Source organism: Plodia interpunctella, chromosome 11 (assembly GCF_027563975.2).
Source record: "Plodia interpunctella isolate USDA-ARS_2022_Savannah chromosome 11, ilPloInte3.2, whole genome shotgun sequence".
Lineage (NCBI taxonomy): Eukaryota > Metazoa > Arthropoda > Insecta > Lepidoptera > Pyralidae > Plodia > Plodia interpunctella.
In genome coordinates, this window is record NC_071304.1 from 4391172 (window position 1) to 4412236 (window position 21065).

At 37.9% G+C, this 21065-nt stretch overlaps 1 protein-coding gene across 1 annotated transcript in view; it reads left to right on the forward strand.

Annotated features, from left to right (window-relative positions):
* Nucleotides 1-21058, forward strand: part of LOC128673530 (uncharacterized protein) — a 38943-nt gene extending 17885 nt beyond the window's left edge. The window contains exons 3-24 of the mRNA XM_053751445.2: nucleotides 401-558; nucleotides 2875-3041; nucleotides 6001-6070; nucleotides 7298-7427; nucleotides 8579-8771; nucleotides 9645-9782; nucleotides 10010-10239; nucleotides 10856-10981; nucleotides 11443-11595; nucleotides 12273-12448; nucleotides 12866-13004; nucleotides 13373-13644; nucleotides 13825-13998; nucleotides 14366-14542; nucleotides 15026-15229; nucleotides 15595-15837; nucleotides 16364-16548; nucleotides 16982-17250; nucleotides 17602-17751; nucleotides 18261-18407; nucleotides 18803-18959; nucleotides 19289-21058. Coding sequence (XP_053607420.1) covers nucleotides 401-558; nucleotides 2875-3041; nucleotides 6001-6070; nucleotides 7298-7427; nucleotides 8579-8771; nucleotides 9645-9782; nucleotides 10010-10239; nucleotides 10856-10981; nucleotides 11443-11595; nucleotides 12273-12448; nucleotides 12866-13004; nucleotides 13373-13644; nucleotides 13825-13998; nucleotides 14366-14542; nucleotides 15026-15229; nucleotides 15595-15837; nucleotides 16364-16548; nucleotides 16982-17250; nucleotides 17602-17751; nucleotides 18261-18407; nucleotides 18803-18959; nucleotides 19289-19477 — 3847 coding nt within the window. The 3' untranslated portion in view covers nucleotides 19478-21058. The remainder of the gene's footprint in view (nucleotides 1-400; nucleotides 559-2874; nucleotides 3042-6000; nucleotides 6071-7297; nucleotides 7428-8578; nucleotides 8772-9644; nucleotides 9783-10009; nucleotides 10240-10855; nucleotides 10982-11442; nucleotides 11596-12272; nucleotides 12449-12865; nucleotides 13005-13372; nucleotides 13645-13824; nucleotides 13999-14365; nucleotides 14543-15025; nucleotides 15230-15594; nucleotides 15838-16363; nucleotides 16549-16981; nucleotides 17251-17601; nucleotides 17752-18260; nucleotides 18408-18802; nucleotides 18960-19288) is intronic.
* The last annotated feature ends 7 nt before the right edge of the window (nucleotides 21059-21065 follow it).

The following is a 21065-nucleotide window of genomic DNA, read 5'->3' on the forward strand; positions in this document are numbered from 1 at the left end:
TTCGATGTCGAACATAAGCTACCGCAACTTTGTTATCCTCGCGTGTGCCCGGTTACGTTCGGAGCTGCGCGCTAACAATATTAACCATTAAATTTTGAAGATTTGGCTAAGCTTTTACAACCGGGGCTGGCTGCCTGACGTCAACCCTATTTGGTGATGCTATTGTTGCCTTCCAGCTGGTAAGCCTACCACTTACGCTCGCTTGGTCATCGCCATCTATGGAAGGATTTGGAGTGGTCCTATTCTAGGACGGGACCATACGCCAAGAAAACATAAACAACCACAACACATGGATATTGTTTATAACTAGCTAATTGTACACAGTATCCGTCGAAATCAAGAGACACAGAACTCAAAACTATGGCTTAGTTTTGTAATGGTAATTTTGTAATTATTTTAGACAAAATTGCACAGCGGAGCTAGATGAAGCGAGCGCTATTCCTTGCCCGCCGAGCAAGTACAGAAGCGCCAGCGGGGAATGCAACAACGTGAGGCACAGACCCTGGGGGCGGCGGGGAGACGTCTTCCTGAGACTGCTGCCAGCCAACTACGCTGACGGTGAGTTCACTAACCTTCCACCATTAACTTGGGGTAAATCATGCGGCAGGGAATGCAACAACGTGAGGCACCGATTCTGGAGGCGGAGAGGGAACGTCTACCTGAGACTATTGCTAGCCAACTTTGCTGACAGTGAGAGTTCACTAACCTTCACTTGCAATAAATCATGCGGCAAAGTATGCAACAACATCAGGCGCAGACCCTGGGGGCGGAGAGGGAGTTGCCTGGGATGATGATCTCACTACTCTTCACTTGATATAACTTAAGCGGATAGAAATGAAAGACCTCCCTAGGACGGCAGAAAAAGATCATAGCCAGTCCTACAAAATTTTAAGGTTACTTTTTACGCTAACCTCGGGCTTCGCGGTGTCACAACCTCAAACGAACTGGAAACAAATAATAGTGGAGATAAATAATAAATAATCCAAAACAGTGGTTACAATTTACAAATGTTCCGTTAATAATCTAGAGGTAATTCTAGAGATGAATCAGTATTCAACCAACACCGCTTTATACACCGGAATGGAATAAAATTTAGTATAATATTAGGTACTTAACCAAAATCTGAGGAATTCCCCAAATAACTAAGTTCTAAACTGGCAATCTCAATGTGGTAGTCGTAATTACGTTTATAACGCACTTTAAATGATCATTGCAGACAGCTTACAAATCGTGTGCCTTCATCTTTATTATGCAATTAAAGTCAATCAAACGCAACAGTGACATCCTAGTCGAGTCGTTGCATCAAAACAGCGCTTGAAGGTTTTTCACATCGCTATATATAATACATTACTGAAGAAATTTAATCGGTGTAGTACAGTTTACAGCATACATCCACTCGAAGCTGTTGCAATTGCGAACTCGCTCCTATTACCGTTGCATAGTGGTTGACTGTACATAATATATATTGACTAAATTTAATGTGTTATTTGTCATATTTCAGTGATATCATAATTTCTTAGAAATGCGTATTTATAGTGCTGCTGCCCAGATGACTACGATAATAAATAATAAAAATACAAAAAACAAACAATAGTGAATCACAACACAACCAGAAAAAAAAATTTGATTGTTCCGATAGTGTGATAATAACCAACAGAACTGTCAAACTTCACAGCCGGTCACGACTTCTTGACACCTAATCAGAATTGGTAATCATGTGAACTTGACAATTCAACTAAAAATACATACCTACCTACTTATTTCACAAAATTTTAACTAGTTCAACACCCGGCTATACTCGGATTTGTGATGTTGAAAACCGCATCAAAAGTTAGGGGTACAAAGTTTAGAAGATGTTAGCAAATGTACAGACAGTGACTGCTACTTAGAAGTTTGATAACATAAGGTTATAGCTATAGATATAACACTTTTAGTAAATTGTTTTTGTCAACTGTCGTTAAAACATGTACATGCTTTATAAATTATCATTGCAAAAGTCGTCTCGTCAATTTACTATTAAAAATTGCTATTCGTATCTTTTGCAAGTACCTATTCAAAATATGCAACCGATCCTTAAAACATGATGTTAGCGTTTTTAACTTAACCCACATGCGACCTCTGACGTCGTTTCTTGCTCGCTCTGTATCTCTCTTTCTCATCTAAACGTTCTCACGATTTTTCCCGCAGCCGGTAGGCGTTGAAGCCTAGGGTCCTTCCCACGTTTTCGTCGACATCCCTGGTTGTCAGACCATTAGCACGCCTCTCATCATTCACGACATCAAGCCAGCATCTGACATGGTTTCTTGCATTATGTTAATATTACTACGAACCAAATGCACATGTTGTGCATTTGAATTATAAATTATGACATATGTGCAAAAAGATCCATAGTTTGCAGAAGACAGATAATAAAATGTAAATATAGATAGCGAGTTCTATACTAAGACAGCTAAATGCCACTTTAGACGATTGGTCGCAAACATTATATTAGTATCATTTGCATTTAAATACCTAGCAACTTTTTTAATGTGAAACATTATCATTTGTATAGTCCTCCTGTCGAAATCCTAGTTGTTCCCAAATTTTTGTTTTTATTACCTATCTTCGTATTTTTTTTTTGTTTTAACTAACTAAACACTATAGCTTTACCCCTCTATTTTGTTCAACTTTAGATATAAAAAATAGTACTTACTAATTTCTCTTCTGCCTATTGTGCTTGATTAAGTCTCTCTCATCTTCACATGTTCCCTGGCCAGCGTGAAATATAATCTTAATATTTGGAAGATTCTGCTTTTCTGGGGCGGAACCACAAGCTCTATCTATTGTGCCTGAGTTTGTTGATAAAAAATTGAAATCAAAATGTGTTGATTGTAGGTATATCGCAGCCCATGGAGCCACCGCGGGTGCCCCCGCCGCCGCTAGCGATCACCGCAGCCGCTCAGCTGACGCAGCCAGCCGACCACGACTACGTCACGAGTTTGCTGGCCGCCTGGGGCCAGCTGTTAGTTGAAGATCTCACTGCCACTGCCAACGGGAACAAAGTAACGTAATATTTTCTGTCTAAGCATACTCGTATAGCAGTCGATGACCACCTGGCACAAAACAATGTTGAGATAGAGATATTATGGATATAATAACACCAGATATCTATATACGTAGTGACATATCTAGACATTCATAAATAAACCAATGCCTTCTCTGTACACATTTGTCTCAATATTCGTGGCGTATATACATGAGTCTTTTTATATTACAACTTGGTGTTGCAATACATCATGCATCGCTCGATTATTTTTCAAGTCCAACTTGAACTTGGCCGAGACTGAGGATTGTTAATAACCTAATAACGTATTTGGTATACACTTATCGCAATTTGATTTGAATATCAAGGTGAGATACGCCTTGAGATAAATTAGCTGGCTAAATATAGTGACTTGTCTGACAGTGTACTAGACATATTATTAAACTGCCTACATACCTAGACGTTTTACTGAATCGTTTTTATTTTTTCAATGTTGGTGAAAGATGGACCAAATTAATTTTCATTGATATAATAACTCACTTCTTCTATGGCTCGTAATAAATATATATTTGGTGTTAATTAGCCAAAGCATTGCATTTACCATCTTATCGCCATTATAAAAAATATTTAAAAAATGGAATATGATCCCAAATTCTAAGGATACTTTCATAGCCATTGAAGATTTATTCTATACAAGCATGTTTAGTACGTTCCTTCATCTCTCTTCAAATTTAATGACAATATTGTTTCGTGACGAAATAAATGAAAAAGACAACAGAATTTTGATCATACATACAATCAAACATAATCGCGGTCATTACCTTTGCTTCAGTAAGTAGGCTTAAGTAACAAGTCGTAATGCTTCAATTGGAATCTTATGAATCGAATACGAATTGCATAATGTTTGTGTCGTGTCGGACGTTAGTGCGCGAGGTCGTACGAAGAAAGGTTACGTCGGCAGTGAAAGTGAGGTAACTGGGAGAATGCTGATCCCTATGGGCTCGTCTCAACTGGCTTTGTCTGTAATTGGATCGGCGATTTTATCATCCATTATATAGATATATAGTGCATAGATTTATAATGTTTCTCGATAGTAACAATTTTCAGAATCATTATTTAAAGCAACGTGTATCCTGAGGTGCAGCAGTGCCTCAGCCAAGTCCCATACGAGGTATTTCTGTTTCGAGACCCAATGAGCTAAAACTTGACGCCTAAATATTGTATTTTTAGTTAACGAAGTTAGGTACGTGTCAATTATGATTCTTGCTATAATTAAGAAAATGCTAAATAAAACTTATGTACCATTATCCGATGCTTCTTCAACTTGTAAATTTAGTACTCTTATTTACCTCTTTTTTGTATTTAAAAACAAATTAGATTTGTGGTAGAGGAATCAGAAATCAAAATGTCAAATGTGATTGTAGTAGATATAGTTTCACGATAGAGCGTGCATTCCTACTCGTGTTCCGTTTTCTAGGAAGTAGATGTACCTACCTTTCTTACCTATAGGCGGAAATTCTAGCAATTCCGCATATACTTTGTATGGTATATGATTGATGAATATAAATAGATGAAATAGATAGCAGTATCTAAAACTACCATATTCTATGGCAATAAATAATTGTATAATATCTATAAAAGATTTATATTCGTTTCTAAGTTTGTAAAATAGTTTTTGTCGAAGTAGCTATCCGAAATTGACCATCTGGCACCTAGCTAACCTTCATAACAAGACCACTGTGCCAAAAATTTTCTTTTTAAAATCGTTTCTGTAAACTTCAGAAAGAAACACAAATACATTCCACAATTTACACAGCTCTTTTGCGAATATCATTCGTTTCGGAAACGCATCTAAACAATGCAATAAGTAGGCAGGTGAAACCGCGACATGAAAAATTATAACAAATGCTCTCTCATCGTACACAAACAGACGTCTCAACCATTCAGCTTGTTGACAGAGCCAAACTAATGAATATTACACAATGTTGATTTTGGAATACGGTCATGTGGATTACGTATTCTGTGTGTACGGTGAAAGTTATTTGGTATTTTTGGCCATTGTTCATGACAAACTAATAAAGATAATCCACTTCAATGGAGTTATTTTCTTGCGTAATCCAATTTGCATGCGATGGCACGCAAGCGCTACTTATATATTGAAATAGAATGTACTCAGTGTATCATTGTCACATTTCTCTTGTCTTATCAGTTTCCCGTTTGTTTCCCAGACATAAAGCTACGGAGGCTGGAGCCACTATTCTAAGTTTTCTTTTCCATTTTTCATGGTCTTAGGGATCCTTAATTGTCAGGCCAAAGATACTTTATCAAAATAATTCTACTAAATACAAGTTTGTACAGTCAACAGCATGTGCTGTAAATCTACCTAAAAGCATTGCAAATTCGCCCCTATGACCCTTGCATAAAGTTCCATGCAGTGTATCTTGACATGCGGTTGACTGTACATTTGTTTTTTTAAAGCTGCTACTAAATATCATTTTACAAGAAGTTATTAAATCATTTAGGCCAATTAAAATAGTTTCATATGAAATTGACAGCTTGTTATTATAGTAAGCTAGTGACCTACTAAAATGTACATAGTTGTTATGCCTAATAAAACCTGCATTATTATTGTAACTTCCAACAGGCCAATTAAGATACATCTGCATACTCTAATTTAGGTATGCACTTAAATTGGTATATATGCAAAATTTTCCTCTTAGAATATTTATAAACTGTACTGTTAAAATCGAATGTTATTTATGTTTATATTTTTATTTGCAAATTTTACAAATATAAAATCGGTAGTATTCATTGCAATATATAGTATTTTTAGGAAACTTGTACACCCACCCACATACACATGAAAACATGTTTGTGATGTCTAAACTTAATTCATAAGGATCAAACTATCAATACCTACCTACTTATATTAGAAGTCGCTGTACTGGCCAGTATATAACAACGTTTTTTTCTTACAGGAATGCCAGGGATCCCCTTGCGAATACGTCCGATCTGCGCCATCCAGAAATATAGATTCTTGTGGTTTTGGTAATTATGAATTTATTTTTACAAAATACGTAAAAGTAACGCCAAAAAATCTCATTCTCACATTTCGTGTTCTCAGTTATTTTCGGAGCTTTGAAGCCGCCAAGTCCGGGTCAAAAAATCTTACAATTTTAAAGATTTGACTGTAATTCTACGACCGACAACCTGTTTGTCGACTACCCCCATTGAAAATGTTATTCATCGGCTACCAAGACTATTTATCTCTTAGTAGCCTTGTACAGGCATTCTATAATTACAAGATATAATTCTACAAACATATCAGAAGCATTAGTTTTTATCTTAATCAGAATACTGAAATTGCGTATAAATATGACCAGTTAATCTATTCTTAAGTAAAGCCAGATAAATGTAAATACTTACTCCACTATATTGAATTTAATAATGTTTATCTTACACATACTATGACCTAAATTCACGATAATTATGCATTTAAATACTTAAACCATTTCACGGTAAGTGAATGCAAAGTAGTTTGAAATGTAGCTGCTAGGAAAAGCTGGCTCGCAACTGGTTTCTGATTGTGGTCTTAATTTTGTAACGTTGACACAATCGTTCATTATTTAAATTCAAGCACTGTTTTAACTTAGCACTCATATAGTGACAACGTCTTAAGACGACGATATACTCGTATGCAGATCTCGATACAAATCGTAGGTACATGTGTAACCCCTTTATTATGTAATACTTTATCAAAAAATATATATTATAACTATAGTATATTCTACAGAAGAATTAAAATATATACCTACTTTTTAATTTCTTGTGATCACAATGTATTATTTTATATAAAAAAAGTGGTTACGCTTTGGCGGTTACTCCTCGCAGACTAGCGTCACCTTACATTTTTATTAATTTCTTTTATTTCTCAGCTAAAAAAAAATATATATATTTTAGCAGATTATACCACAATAGATAGCGAATTTTAGTAGAAAGTATTAAAGTTTTCCATAATACAATGTTAATAACATTATAGTTTGCTGGGAATTTGGGAACCCGAAGGCGCAAACGTAGGTGTACCAATGCAAGCGACAGGACAATAGTAAACATAAAAAATATAATTTTATCTTATATATTGGGTTATGTTATAGAACAAACGTTGTTGTTTATGCTGTCAGCTTTCTAATCCTGCGAGGTTGTTAACGTTTTACAAGTAGACTTGTACACTTATACAATATTCATATTAATTTTGTAGACGTGTAAATCTTTCAGAAAGTCGTGAGCAACTGAATCTGGCGACAGCATTCCTCGACGGCTCCGCGCTGTACGGCAGCGCTGAGAAAGAACTGCGCTCTCTACGGCTGTATGACGCTGGCAAGCTGGACGTCGCGTCTTGTCATAAGTGAGTACATACCCTTAAGCTTAATTTTAATTACGATAATAGTGACATCAAAATGTGTATAAATTTCTTTACTTCAAAATTTCACATATTAATGTTAAAATTTCAAGTAATGATTTTACGACGAATTTGAACTTTACTCTTACATTTTTGACGAAAACTATTCATGCCACTAGTATAGTAATGTAAATTAGGCTTTACATTTTTTGAATGTGATTATAGCCAACGTCTAGTCATATACAGGGATTACAAGAAAACGAATATCATGTTACATACTGCATTTAAAGAATTCATTTTAAGAACTTGGTTTTTAAAATCTCTAAATAGGTAAATGAGAAATCGTCATCGATGTTTCTTAGACTATACTATATTCTAGATATATGTGCATATGAACTTTGCATGTGAAGTGATCGCAACTACAGGAAAATATGCAAAATAGGTCATAATAATACGAACAATGCTTCTTCATGACGTTCAAGACAAGAATTAATTAGGGACATTTACCTATATCCTTTTAACTTGTTACTAATGATGTGAGGAGATGGGATTCCTATCTCGTCACAGAAATGGATTGTATGCAAATACATCCGCCGGCCTTGACACGTACCTTCACGATTTCAATCGTAACATCTGTTTATGAGTCGTAGATTCGTATAGATAGATATCGACTGCATGAGTATTTATGTATTGTTTACATGCTTATCGCATAAGCATCTGATTATAAGCTATAAGTACTGGTAATAATGTGCTTGTCTAATGAACTATGTCTGGTATGGCGTCATATTCCTCTTATAAGATGTCGTTTCTTTTTATATAAGGTCCTACATATTTATCGATCCATGTCAACAGTCTCAAGGGTTTCATGCCTGCTAGCTAGACACCATCAACGATCTCAAACGCCTTTGCATTTGAAATCGTTGAAAAAGCAGCAATGTCCGTCGGATTCGCCACGTATATTATATTCTACCTGTGTACCATACAATAACAATCCGTCCAATAGATTTCGTATTCAATATTTTCGATTTATAATATTAGTTGGATATCAAATCAAATACTAATAATATTTCTAATGTGACAGCAATTTTAGTTGATGCCAAAAATATCAACAGTGTGGCTCAATCATAAAACTCACCATATTACTTAAATTTTTTCAGATGCAATGACAACAAACCGACAGCCCCCCTGTACAAAGCGTTAATTTCGGAACACAACCGCATCGCTGGCGAACTGTACGCTCTCAATCCGTTCTGGGATGACGTCACACTGTTCCTGGAGACCAGGCGAGCCATGGCAGCCATCATCCAGCACATCACCTACAATGAGTTCCTGCCGGTGCTTCTGGGAGAGGTGAGGATACTTTCGCGCGGGGTTCACAGAAATAATACTTATTCACCGAAAGCACGTTTTGCCAAGTCATGTTTTTTTTGGTTTCTCAAAATGTAGACAAATTTGAATTAACATAATCGGTAAATTCAGCTCTGCTTGACACAATTAGATTAGGTAAGTAGTCAAGTAATGATGATAATTAAGGAATGAACGTGCTTCCGTCTAAGGTTCCACACTCCTTTCGTAAAATCACAATAGCTTAATTACTTCCCGATTAACGGCTGGAGGTAAATTTTAAAAATAGAATTAGTGGTCAGGTTAATGGTTTCAAACAAAATCGACATTGTTTAGAAAAAAAACACATATAAAAAAAAATGCTGTGGTCTTGTGAGTTTCTGAGCAGTTATTAAAAAAAACTTAGCAACAGGACCAGCCCAATGACATGATGGAAATATTATATCATTATGAACCTACCGGATACATTAAAACAATTTACATATGGTACGTCATTTCTAGACTTAAAAAAACACATAAAATACCTCTTCAGTTAAAGCGTCAAGCGCAGCTGCATAAACGCAAATATAATACGTAGGTATTGTAGACGTATTACATTTGCATTTAGTACGTAGCTACCTATTATATTCAAACATCCGCTTTCATTTCAAGGGCATTTTAAGAACAGCACACAAAACCCTTAATTGCACGTAAAATAGAACATACATTTGCTAACTTGAAAATCGAATTAAATACGTAAAGGGCAACCTATGTATGTATATAGTATGTCTGTGAAAAAATTCTTCTAGGCAACCTTTTCCAAAATCACCTTTCTATTGCTCACGCTCATATGTTTAAACATCATAAAATCTTACACAATGTTACCTTATTTAATAATAGGTGGGCATGGCCAAGGCAGAGCTGAAACTGCAATCGCTGGGTTTCTGGCGAGGCTACTCCAGCGCCAACCGCGCCGGCGCCTACAGCGAGCTAGTGGCTGTGGCGCCCATATTCAAGGCCATGATGAATGAGAAACTGGTGAGAAACCATATTATCAATTAATTTTACTTAGCACTACATATGAGAGATCCCCAAATGAAATAAGATAAGGGATGAAGAAGAAGTTTTGCCCAACATAGAAATTAATAGAGCTAGCATGACATACGTGACTTCTACCTTTGGTAAGATTTCAAAGCCTTAACATCCTATCTCTTTCAGCCAACATTTAAGTCCAACTAACGTTATTTCTTCTCCATATAAATCAGATCAATACGACCGTAACCCTCGAGCACCTAGTCCATACAGTCGCGCACAAAGTGTCCCGCTTCCCTGCGTCTGCGCAGTTTGATCTCAACCGCGCGAGAGACCACGGAGTAGCGCCCTACCTCAGAGCCCTTCGCATGTGCGAGCCCACCACACCCATCAAGACCTTCGGGGACTTCGACAAGATGGGCTTCGATAGAACCCAAGTGGAGATGCTCGCTGATATGTACAAGTACGTTGAATTGAAATACATATTACAGTAAAAGTTTATCTGTCACGATTTATGACCAAATCGCTAAGCCGATTACTGAAGAAATTAGCTGAATAGATATAGTTAATTACCCGAGGTCAAACCAAAAGGAGATGGAAAAGTAGGAAAGCGGACCTTGGTATGTGACCCTTTACGGCTAAGGAAGGAACGATAAAAAAACTTAGCAAAGTCACGGTACGACGGTAAAATGTGTGTAAAATATGAGCAATATGAATTGGTCTCTCCCATAAATACAAGTATATTAAATGTAGATGATTCTTATAACAATAATGGCGAATCTTTGAATTATAGGGTATATAAAAATATGCATCAAAACAAATGAAATATTTGAGCGTAATTTAATTCTTACGTATATTCACTACTAGCTGCGCCCCGGGCATTCGCTTCTGTGGGAATTTCAGGATAAAAAATACCCTATGTGTTATTCCAGGTTATATTTTACCCGTATACCAAATTTCAAAATAATGCGTCTAGTAGATTTTGCGTGATAGTAACAAATATACATACATCCTCACAAACTTTCGGATTTATAATATTAGTACGATTAAAACGTTGAGTTAATTTTGTTTTTTTGTAGGAACGCGGAAGACGTAGAGCTGATGATTGCTGGAGCTCTGGAGAAGGCAGCCAATGGTGCAGTGGTCGGGTCTACCATCGCCTGCATACTAGCACTGCAGTTTGCTAATCTTAAGAAGAGCGACCGGTAAGTTTATAACTCTCATTTTGATACATACGAAGTGATATTCATAGTCATGTAACAAAAATATGTTACTGAAGTAAACAATGAAAAAAAAAAACATATTATCTGTCTCAATTTGTAAACCTAGAGGAGAGTCCAGGTCTTCTAAACGAAATAGGTATAGACGTAGTGACCAACTCATTTTCATTTGTTTAACTCAATGGACACTTCGTACGTTGAAAATTTACAAGCAAAATCTTAAAGCGAATTCCTTACAGAAAAATGGCGTCTTACCAAGAAACTAGAAAGAACAGAGCGCATCGCACTGTCAGTGTTGCTCTCTCTCTCGCTTTCTCTCAAACTGTGAAATATTATTTTTAATATATCACACCTAGTATATATGCAATATAAGCTGAAAACAATTAAAGTAGTTATTTAAATCGTAATTTGAATAAAATTAGTATTAAAACGGGTGTTTTTTACAGATTCTGGTATGAAAACGATATCCCACCGTCATCATTTTTGCCGGAACAGTTAGGAGCTATCAGAAAAGTAACGCTCTCCGGACTTCTGTGTGCGGCTGAGGATACTCTCACTAACATCCAACCTAAAGTCTTCGTCAAGGAGGATCCTTATCTGTAAGTAGATTGATTTTGTAGATGGATAAATATCCAATCATCAGTAGAAACGGAAAATTTAAATTTGTAGAGGCATTGAGTCAAGTTCAAATTTCTTTTTACTGACGACTTTCATAAATTATTTTTTTTATTTATGAAAACTTCCTTACATCATCATCAACATTTACCAACATAAAAGTACTATTGCCGTGATATAATCACAATTTGTTGTATAATCACCGATATATAATATTATGTATAAATAATATGAACATAACATATGTTAAATTAATTATTTTTTTTAACATGTCTCTTCTTCATAGACGTATTCTTCATGGCTGAGGGCCGTGGTCATTACGTGGAATGAAACACACACAACAACTTTCTTGGCATTATTAATGGAGTGGTTTGCCATTGCCTCCTCCAAATCACAAGTTAATAAGAATCAACCAGTATGCAGGTTTCGTCACGATGTTTTCCTTCACCGGAAGCAAATGGTGGTCGATGAAAACTACTATACATGAGTCAGATTGCTATACAAACTCATGTGGCACGAGTAGGATTCTAACCTGGGACCTTTCGATCCACAGGCGGGCGTCTTAACCATTACACCACCACCGCTTCACCATTAACATGTAACCAAATTAAACCATCTTTTAACATGTAACCAAATTAATAAAATCATGAACTTTTTTTAGCAACGCAGCACAACACTGTTCCCAACACAGTCGCCTGGAGCTGACTGCGTGGAGAGACGAGAGTGGCGCAAAAGCAGCTGAGAGGTTATCGCAGGACATGCTGTCCACGGCGCTCGAGAAAGCTAAACAGGAAATGGCAGATAGGAAGCGACTCGAATACATGCTCTGGGAATCCCGTTAGTATTAATCGGAATAGATTTGTTTATCAAAAACATTTTAGGGTTCCGTACAATAAAAAAGTCCTTATTGTGCATAAAACAAAACGGACTAGCTGTTGATTAGATAGCGCGGTGGGACGTCGGTCGATTAGTGGGAGTAACTGGTTATGACTTACAGTTCCGTGCTGGGTGTGGTCACAGAACTTGGCCGTGGGTAGTTAGGGCTCATTTCCTGTAACATATATTCATGTATCCAAGTACACAGATGAATCAGATAAAAGTATGAAATATCGAAATAATGTAAATAACAATAAAAGCGTTTACGTAAAGCGTACCTCGGCGCTTGAGCCCGACTTGCACTTGGCCGGATTTTTAAAAACTTTCCTCATAATTTTCCAGCAGTACACCACTTAAACCTATAAATTCCTATTCAAGGTGGTGGAGCTGACCCAAAGTCACCGGTAGGAACGGCGGCATCCTTCTCCAAAGCCAACAAGTATGCACTGAAACTGGCCAACACCTCGCTGTTCTTCGAATTCGCCACCAACGAACTGATTAACAACATCCACGGAGGGCAAGTTGAACAGTATTTGTTTTATTATCGAGTGTGTTATTGCTAACACTGGTGTCAGATTTTGTTAAAATGTTTAAAGGTATCTACTTTTACGACAAACTTCCGCCATTTAGTGGCTAGTAGGCGCACACACGCCAGTAAACAGTAGTTTAATGTGATGTGTATCTTATATAACCTTTAATAACAAATCTATTTCTCTACTTACCCGGTTTTAGATAATTAAAAACTACTAAATAAGACCAAGAACACTGACATTTTTTCTTGTTTCACAGCAGTTTAACCGCGAAAGCGTGACAGACACATAGACATTTATAATATTAGTATAAAGTGATATTTTTAAGTTTAAATACACATTTCTTTTATTATAGAAACCGTCGCAAGCGTCAAATCTTCGACGACAGCCTCGGCTTTGGCACGTCAAACGAATTCGTGGACTCCCTGCAAAACGTGGACGTGAGCAGCTTCATCGGGCAGCAGGACCTCGGACCCAGCATCGAGCCCCAGTGCGACGACAATGGGTCCTGTGACCCCGACAGCCCCTTCAGGACCTACACGGGACATTGCAATAACCTCAGGAACCCAAACTTGGGCAAGAGTTTGACCACTTTTGCCAGATTGCTGCCGCCAGTTTACGAAGATGGTTAGTTAACGCTGTTTCTGAAATATTCGCCATGTTACATGTACTTTTGTCACAAAATGGCAGATGATATATTTCATCGTGTGTTTTCCACAAGTTTTTACGTACCTTTCATGATATGTAACTTTATTTTTATTTGTCCAGGTGTAACTTTCAGGATGTCTTAAAGTGTTTTCCCCCCAGGTGTAAGCCGGCCCCGCATCAACTCAGTGACGGGCACGCCCCTCCCCTCCCCCCGCATCATCTCCACCGTGATCCACCCCGACATCTCCAACCTCCACACGCGCTACACGCTCATGACGATGCAGTTCGCGCAGTTCCTCGACCACGAGCTCACTATGACCCCCATTCACAAAGGTTGGACATTTGTTCATTTCAGTATTCCATAATCTATCCATAATTAAGGGAAGGCACAAAATAAACAAATAAATAAGTACATAAATGCTACTTCTTACTAGCCTGCTACTGTATACATTTACTCTCAACCGTCGTATCGTCGGTTGATTGTAAGAGATCCAAGCATGGGATAAATCCGCCGTACTTATTTTCGTACGTTTACATACATAAAAATATAACTACATAAACTAAACATAAAATTAGATAGAAGATAATGCAAATATTGTCTATTACACATGTATTATTTTAAAAACTGCAACAGGAGATATTTTTCCTTTTCTTCTTCAACCTCTTCGCTTGATGATCACATGGTTACATTCCAATCCAGGTTTCCACGAGTCCATCCCCGACTGCCGCTCGTGCGACTCCCCGCGGACGGTCCACCCCGAATGCAACCCCTTCCCCGTACCAAGAGGAGACCATTACTACCCCGAAGTTAACATCACGTCCGGAGAGAGATTGTGTTTCCCCTTCATGAGAAGTTTGCCAGGACAACAGACTTTGGGTAAAGATTTATATCATTACATAGTATAAAACAAAGTCGCTTCCCACTGTCTGTCCCTATGTATGTCCTCTTTAAATCTACGAATTTTGATGCGGGTTTTGTTCATAGATATAGTAAAGAGGAAGGTTTAAGTATATAATTTATTATGTTTTTAACTGAGCGATGCCTGGACGGACCTTTAGTTATTTATAAATTGCATCGAAATCTGCCCAGCGGTTTAACCGTGAAAGGGTGAAGTATACCTAATCTGCCTCCAATAGTTGAAAAGCAACATCTAACTTTTTTCGAAATTGTCATAAATATTTGAAATTATCTATCTTTGCTGATACCGAATATGTATAAAACTTATTTTCGACAATAAAATGTTAGATGCGTCTTTTCAACTATCGGAGGTAAGGCCTACAGAAGTAGACATTATTTTAAAGATATTTGTACTAATATACTAGTTATCATAATCGACTAAAATCTTGCCTATTTTTGCAGGACCAAGAGAACAAGTAAACCAGAACACGCCTTATATCGACGCATCAGTAGTATATGGTGAAAACCCTTGCATCGTGAGGAAGTTGCGAGGTTTCCATGGCAGACTGAACGCGACCGTGAATCCTCACGGCGGCCGGGAGCTGCTGCCCCGATCTGATTCGCACCCAGAGTGTAAAGCTGCCAGCGGATACTGTTTCATTGCTGGTAAGTAGTACATAGACAGAGAAGACTATAGACTTCGTCATATCTTTCGATAGATAGATAGATAGGTCCCAATTATAGAAATAGAAATAAATTTATTTAGACCATATAAGTATGGTTACATTTAGCTTCATTTTCATAATATTAATTTCCAGCTTCCATAGTGTCGCAAGGCGGAATAATTATTGTAAATAACCAGTTATTAAACAAGAAAACATTTTTTTGTTACAAAAACCATATTAATGGCCCCTCCATCAGTGAAATCTTGAAATAGAGATAATATTGTTGAATCGAACATTCATTCATCATTCGATCGAGATTACAACATAAAATCCAAAACCATCATACCATTAAATCGTCCAATCCAGGTGACGGGCGCGCATCCGAACAGCCGGGCCTTACAGCTATCCAAACCATCTTCATGAGGGAACACAACCGGCTAGTGGAAGGTCTGCGCGGCGTCAACCCCCACTGGGACGCCGACCTGCTGTTCGAGCACGCGCGCCGCATCCTCGCCGGGGAGTTCTCCCACATCATCTACAACGAGTTCCTGCCCAGGCTTCTGTCCTGGAACGCCGTCAACCTGTACGGACTAAAGTTGTTGCCGTCAGGTAAGATTTACAACAGTAGGCCTACCATCAACTTTCACAGAACGAAACGAAAACTTTCAAATGCAGTGCTGTTTGAGCACATTCATGTGTTTAAGTTGATAGTACGAATTTGCGACGCAGATCAGTTCAGGTTGCAACGGCAATGGCGTTAAGAGATGATGGTAAGCTCCCTCATCATCCCCACGTCATTGCGCCCACATGATTTCGATGCGTGTGCACGATATGGGAAAAAAGACAGCACGTGTACGCTAGGAACGTTCTATGTATTTGTATGTTTAATGGTTGGCATTCTGATGGATAATATTGAGGCTGGACGGCATATTGCCAGTTATATAATTTACCGCCGCTGAATATGCTGCATTTTAGCGTTCGCGGGAATCAAATTGATGTTACATTTATATACGTCATCTGATCACTCGTTTGGTGCTCCACACTGGCGTTTTGAAAATAACCTGAAAATAAATAATTGAATTTCCAGGCAGCCGAAAAGAAACATAAATACTTGATGTTTTTCGTTTTCCCTCAGGCTACTACAAGGAATACTCCCCGACCTGCAACCCAGCAGTAGTAACAGAGTTCGCGTCAGCCGCGTTCAGAATCGGCCACTCCTTGCTCAGACCGCACCTGCCTCGATTGTCTCCCACCTTCCAGCCCGTGGAACCGCCCATTCTGCTGAGAGACGGCTTCTTCAAGACTGATCTGTTCATGGAGGTACGTCTTACAGTTCCAATAGATTTCATTATCCAACCAGTTGAACTAATAGCCTTAAACGGCCTAATAGGATAGTCCACCCTATCACCTATTTTAAATGACTACTATTAACTTCATACATATCCTACACTTTTACTTGCTTGTGATTGTCTTGTTTTGAGTTGTAATGTTTTTGTTTTTGACAATAAACGTTCATTCATTAATTCAAAATCTATCTGTCTTTAACGCTTTCACGGCTTTCACGCTGGGCGGATATTCATGGAATTTGAATTAGATATACTTAATGACTCAAAATCGAATATAGGTTACCGATGGCGGAGCTGCGGCCAAAAGCTAGCAAAACATAACCATGTCACCTTTTATCGTGGACAAAAGGTGACAATTTATACTGCTAATATCCAACCTTTAATTCACCGACCATTATTAATTCCAGCACCCAGGATTAGTCGACGAACTGATGCGAGGACTATCCTCAACACCCATGGAGACCCTCGACCAGTTCATCACCGGAGAAGTCACGAACCATCTCTTCGAAGACCGCCGCATTCCATTCTCAGGCGTCGACCTTATAGCTCTGAACATCCAGAGAGGCAGAGACCATGGAATACCTAGTTATAACAACTACAGGGCGCTGTGTAATTTGAAGAGAGCCGCCAATTTCGATGATCTATCGAGGGAAATTCCCGATGAAGTTATTGCCAGGTTGGTGTATATTACTTCTTTAAATACTTATCCTAACCAGTATGAAAGACAAGTTTATGTTGCCTTCAACTTTCACCTAAAAAAATCTTATAAAATTGTACTGAAACATTATTCTTAGCAACTTACGTATTGTATTTGTAAATTATTGCGATTAAAGCTAAAGTATATTTTTGACACGACACTGGATTATTATATCGTCATAAACGTTTTAAATTTTGTCCGTAATTTTGTTGTGTGTTTTTGTGTTGAGCCCTTATAATAGCATTCCTTATGGTACGGGAATAAAATTAAATTTGGCACTTTAACATTTCCATAATCTCATATATTAATACAAGCATGTGAACATTTCAGGCTGAAGAGAATATACCCGACAGTTGATGACATCGATCTGTTCCCTGGTGGTATGAGCGAGCGGCCTCTGCAAGGGGGGCTGGTGGGCCCCACTTTCGCCTGCATCATCGCCATACAGTTCCGGCAACTCCGGAAGTGCGACAGATTCTGGTTAGTTGATAATGTGCTACACACTCGTCGTGAGAAAACACGCCTAGCGTATTCCAAACAAAATATTATGATAAGTCGCAGTCAATATTTGTATATATTTTAATGCCATAATTCTAACGTCCAATTGTAAAGGCCATACTCTAACTGGTTAGAATCATAGTCCTACATATTTTTTGTAGTCTCAAAGTCGCATCGTTTTGGCACTATGAACATGTAAATAAATTATTGGCAATGTAATGGTGGAATAGTTCATTACCACTTTGTGGTTATTTCGGACCACAGCAGTGTATTTCACAGCAGTTCAATGTATTCTCATTATACGGATTTATCAAGTTCTTGCGAGAAACTAATCGTATCACCGCCATCGACAGCGCCTCTATTGTACATAATTAGAACTATTAATTCAATTAAATCAATCAAATTATATTTCGACGTTGTCGATATAATTACGTACTCTCAAACATTCGTGCTACCCCTATTGTAGCCTTTAATGTATTTGTTTGTTCCAGGTACGAGAATGACAACACAGCCGCTAGGTTCACGGAGCGCCAGCTAGCGGAGATCAGGAAAACCACGATGAGTAAGATCATGTGCGACAATTTCGACATCGAGGGCGATATACAGCGCGCTGCCTTCGATCTGCCCAGCAATTTCTTGTAAGTAATACAATGGAGTCTCTTTATTTTTGTGATTTTAGTCGAAGTTAGCAGCATATTTTTTTAAAGCGAAATCTACAAGACTGTTATATATTGAAACGATTGACACCAACATTAAATAGATTCGTCATATCGGCGTCATGTGGCATGTTCATAGTGGCATGTGTTTTCCTAAATACTTATTTCGTAATAATCTGATTACTAGACTCTAGTCTTAATGTAACTATCAAATTATGAGGTACAAAAAAGTAAGTAAACAAACAAAAAAATAACAACATAAATATAGTTCAAAAAAGCATATTTACACTTTGTCAGCAGGTATTACTGTTCTGCGGATTTTTTAAATTATCATATCGGTAACTACCTACCTACTTAACTCACTGAATATCTGCCAGGAATCCCCGCGTCCCTTGTTCGTCGTTGCCGAAGCTGGACCTGTCGGCGTGGCGCGAGAGCGCAGCCCAGGGCTGCCTCATCGCGGGGCGCTCTGTCGCGGTCGGAGAGTCCGCGTTCCCTTCGCCCTGCACTTCTTGTATATGCACTGCTGAAGGAGTAAGTACTTCTCTCTCTTTCTCTCTCATCTTCACGAGTTCCCGGTTTCATCCGGAGCCGTGATGGCGCGTAGCCCAAAAAAATTTGTCAGACGGGTATATTTATTTATTCATTTATACTCTTAATTATAAATATCATTTATAAACTTATTTAATTTATATCCTGATGTGGCACGAGAGGGATTTGACTGGGACCTTTCAATCACAGGTGTAGATTTACTCCCAGTATTTATCTAGTCTTCTAGTTATACATGTCATACATGCTTTTACCTTATTTTTCAAAATATCTCAGTATTATTGTTAATGTGCATCATTCCCCCCGCCCCCCAGGCACAATGCGCATCGCTGCGCATCACGGACTGCGGCCAGCTGCTGCGCGAGTGGGCGCGCGACGCCGTGCTGCGCGACGACGTGTGCGCGGCGCAGTGCGGCGCCGCCGCCGCGCCCCGCGCACGCGCGCCGCGCAGGCCCAGCCTCAACTTCAAATTCCCCGACCTCTCACCCTTCGTAGCCAAATAACTCCACTACAGCCAGTGTTCGCGAGCGCGAGAAATTCCTTCAGATACATATTTGGGATAATCAAGGAGTAAACATCCATCATCATCATTTTCAGCTATATCAACCCACGTGATCCAAACATTGTCCAGCGGACTTGTGGTTTACCAACCGGTCTCTGCCACCACACTGTCACTGAATGGTCCATCGATGGTCTTCTCTTCTAGCCAAGTGTCCCGCCCATTCTTTAACTGCGCGATTTGTTTATCTACGTCTTCGAACTTTAACATTAACTTCTTCAAATTCAAATTAGATCATTCAAATTTTAAGTTATTCTTAGACACCTCAAACAAGTTTCTGAAGGAATTTATAGTGGCCGCGCTCGCGCACTTATAATTCTTTTTTGTGAAGCAGAGTATATAATAAATCAAGGACGGTATTCCACTCATCTGATTCTTCATCATATATTAATTATTGCTGCCAAATTATTATAATGATCATGTACAACCCCCGATCTATTAAAAACAGTTAAAATTTGACTTCAAACATCCTAAAATTAAAATTATATAAAATGTATATCAATCAAAAAGTATACAATTGTCGGTGATATTTATTGATGAACGCATAACTGAAAGTTTGTGGTGAAAACCTTTTGAGACAAGATGTATCAATATAATACTCCATAATGTGCCCTTTATAGTTATGTTGGAGGCCCATCATTTGATACCAATTAAGCGGTCTCCTCCATTCGTTGACTTTAGTCCAGTCTTTAAAATAATTTGGTCAAATGATAAAAAGCGAATGTTGACCGTCAAGGCTAGTCTAATGCTGATGCCTTTTGTAAATATAATAAATGTTTCGATGTTTTTATTTTCTAAATTTAACGATTTCTGAAATGCTGAAAATATATCAAACATTTTTTTTACAAATTGTTGTTTTAGCTTTTCAGAAATCCCATAATTATGTAGATTTAATTTTAACATTATTGTAGGATTAAGTATTTTTTAAGATTTTATACGCATCTATTTATAGATCTGGTTACCAAAAATGTTGTAGAACTAATACGTTCTTGAATTACTTTATGAAAAAAATGTTAATAGATATAACAAGTCCAACTGCTGGGCTAAAAATAAAACAATAAAAATGCCAATTGACAACTGCTTATGAAAGTATTTTACCGTAGTCAACTTTACCTAAATCAATAAAAACGACACAGTCGTCGTAAAATATTATGTGATAGCATCTAAGCCATATTCTATTAGCTAAAACCGTTTACCCAAATTGTTATTTTCATATCAAAAACCGAATTATTGTATCATATTCATTCATTTAAACTTTTTGTAAATAAAATATGGCCATCTGTAGCTTTAATTGATAACATAAGGAGCCGTCCATAATGTAGCAAAGTAAGATTTACCAATTGATACTGCATGTTACCATTACGTAGTACAACGAATGTGAAACTGTTGGACTCGATTCACTGCCTGTAATGCCTGGGAATCTCGAATGTGTAAATTATTTTTGTACAATATTGGCCTAGATTATATTGTTTAGTTAAGAAATACAAACTCACCTAGTGACAATTTTATAAACTGATAAATAAGATTTTGTT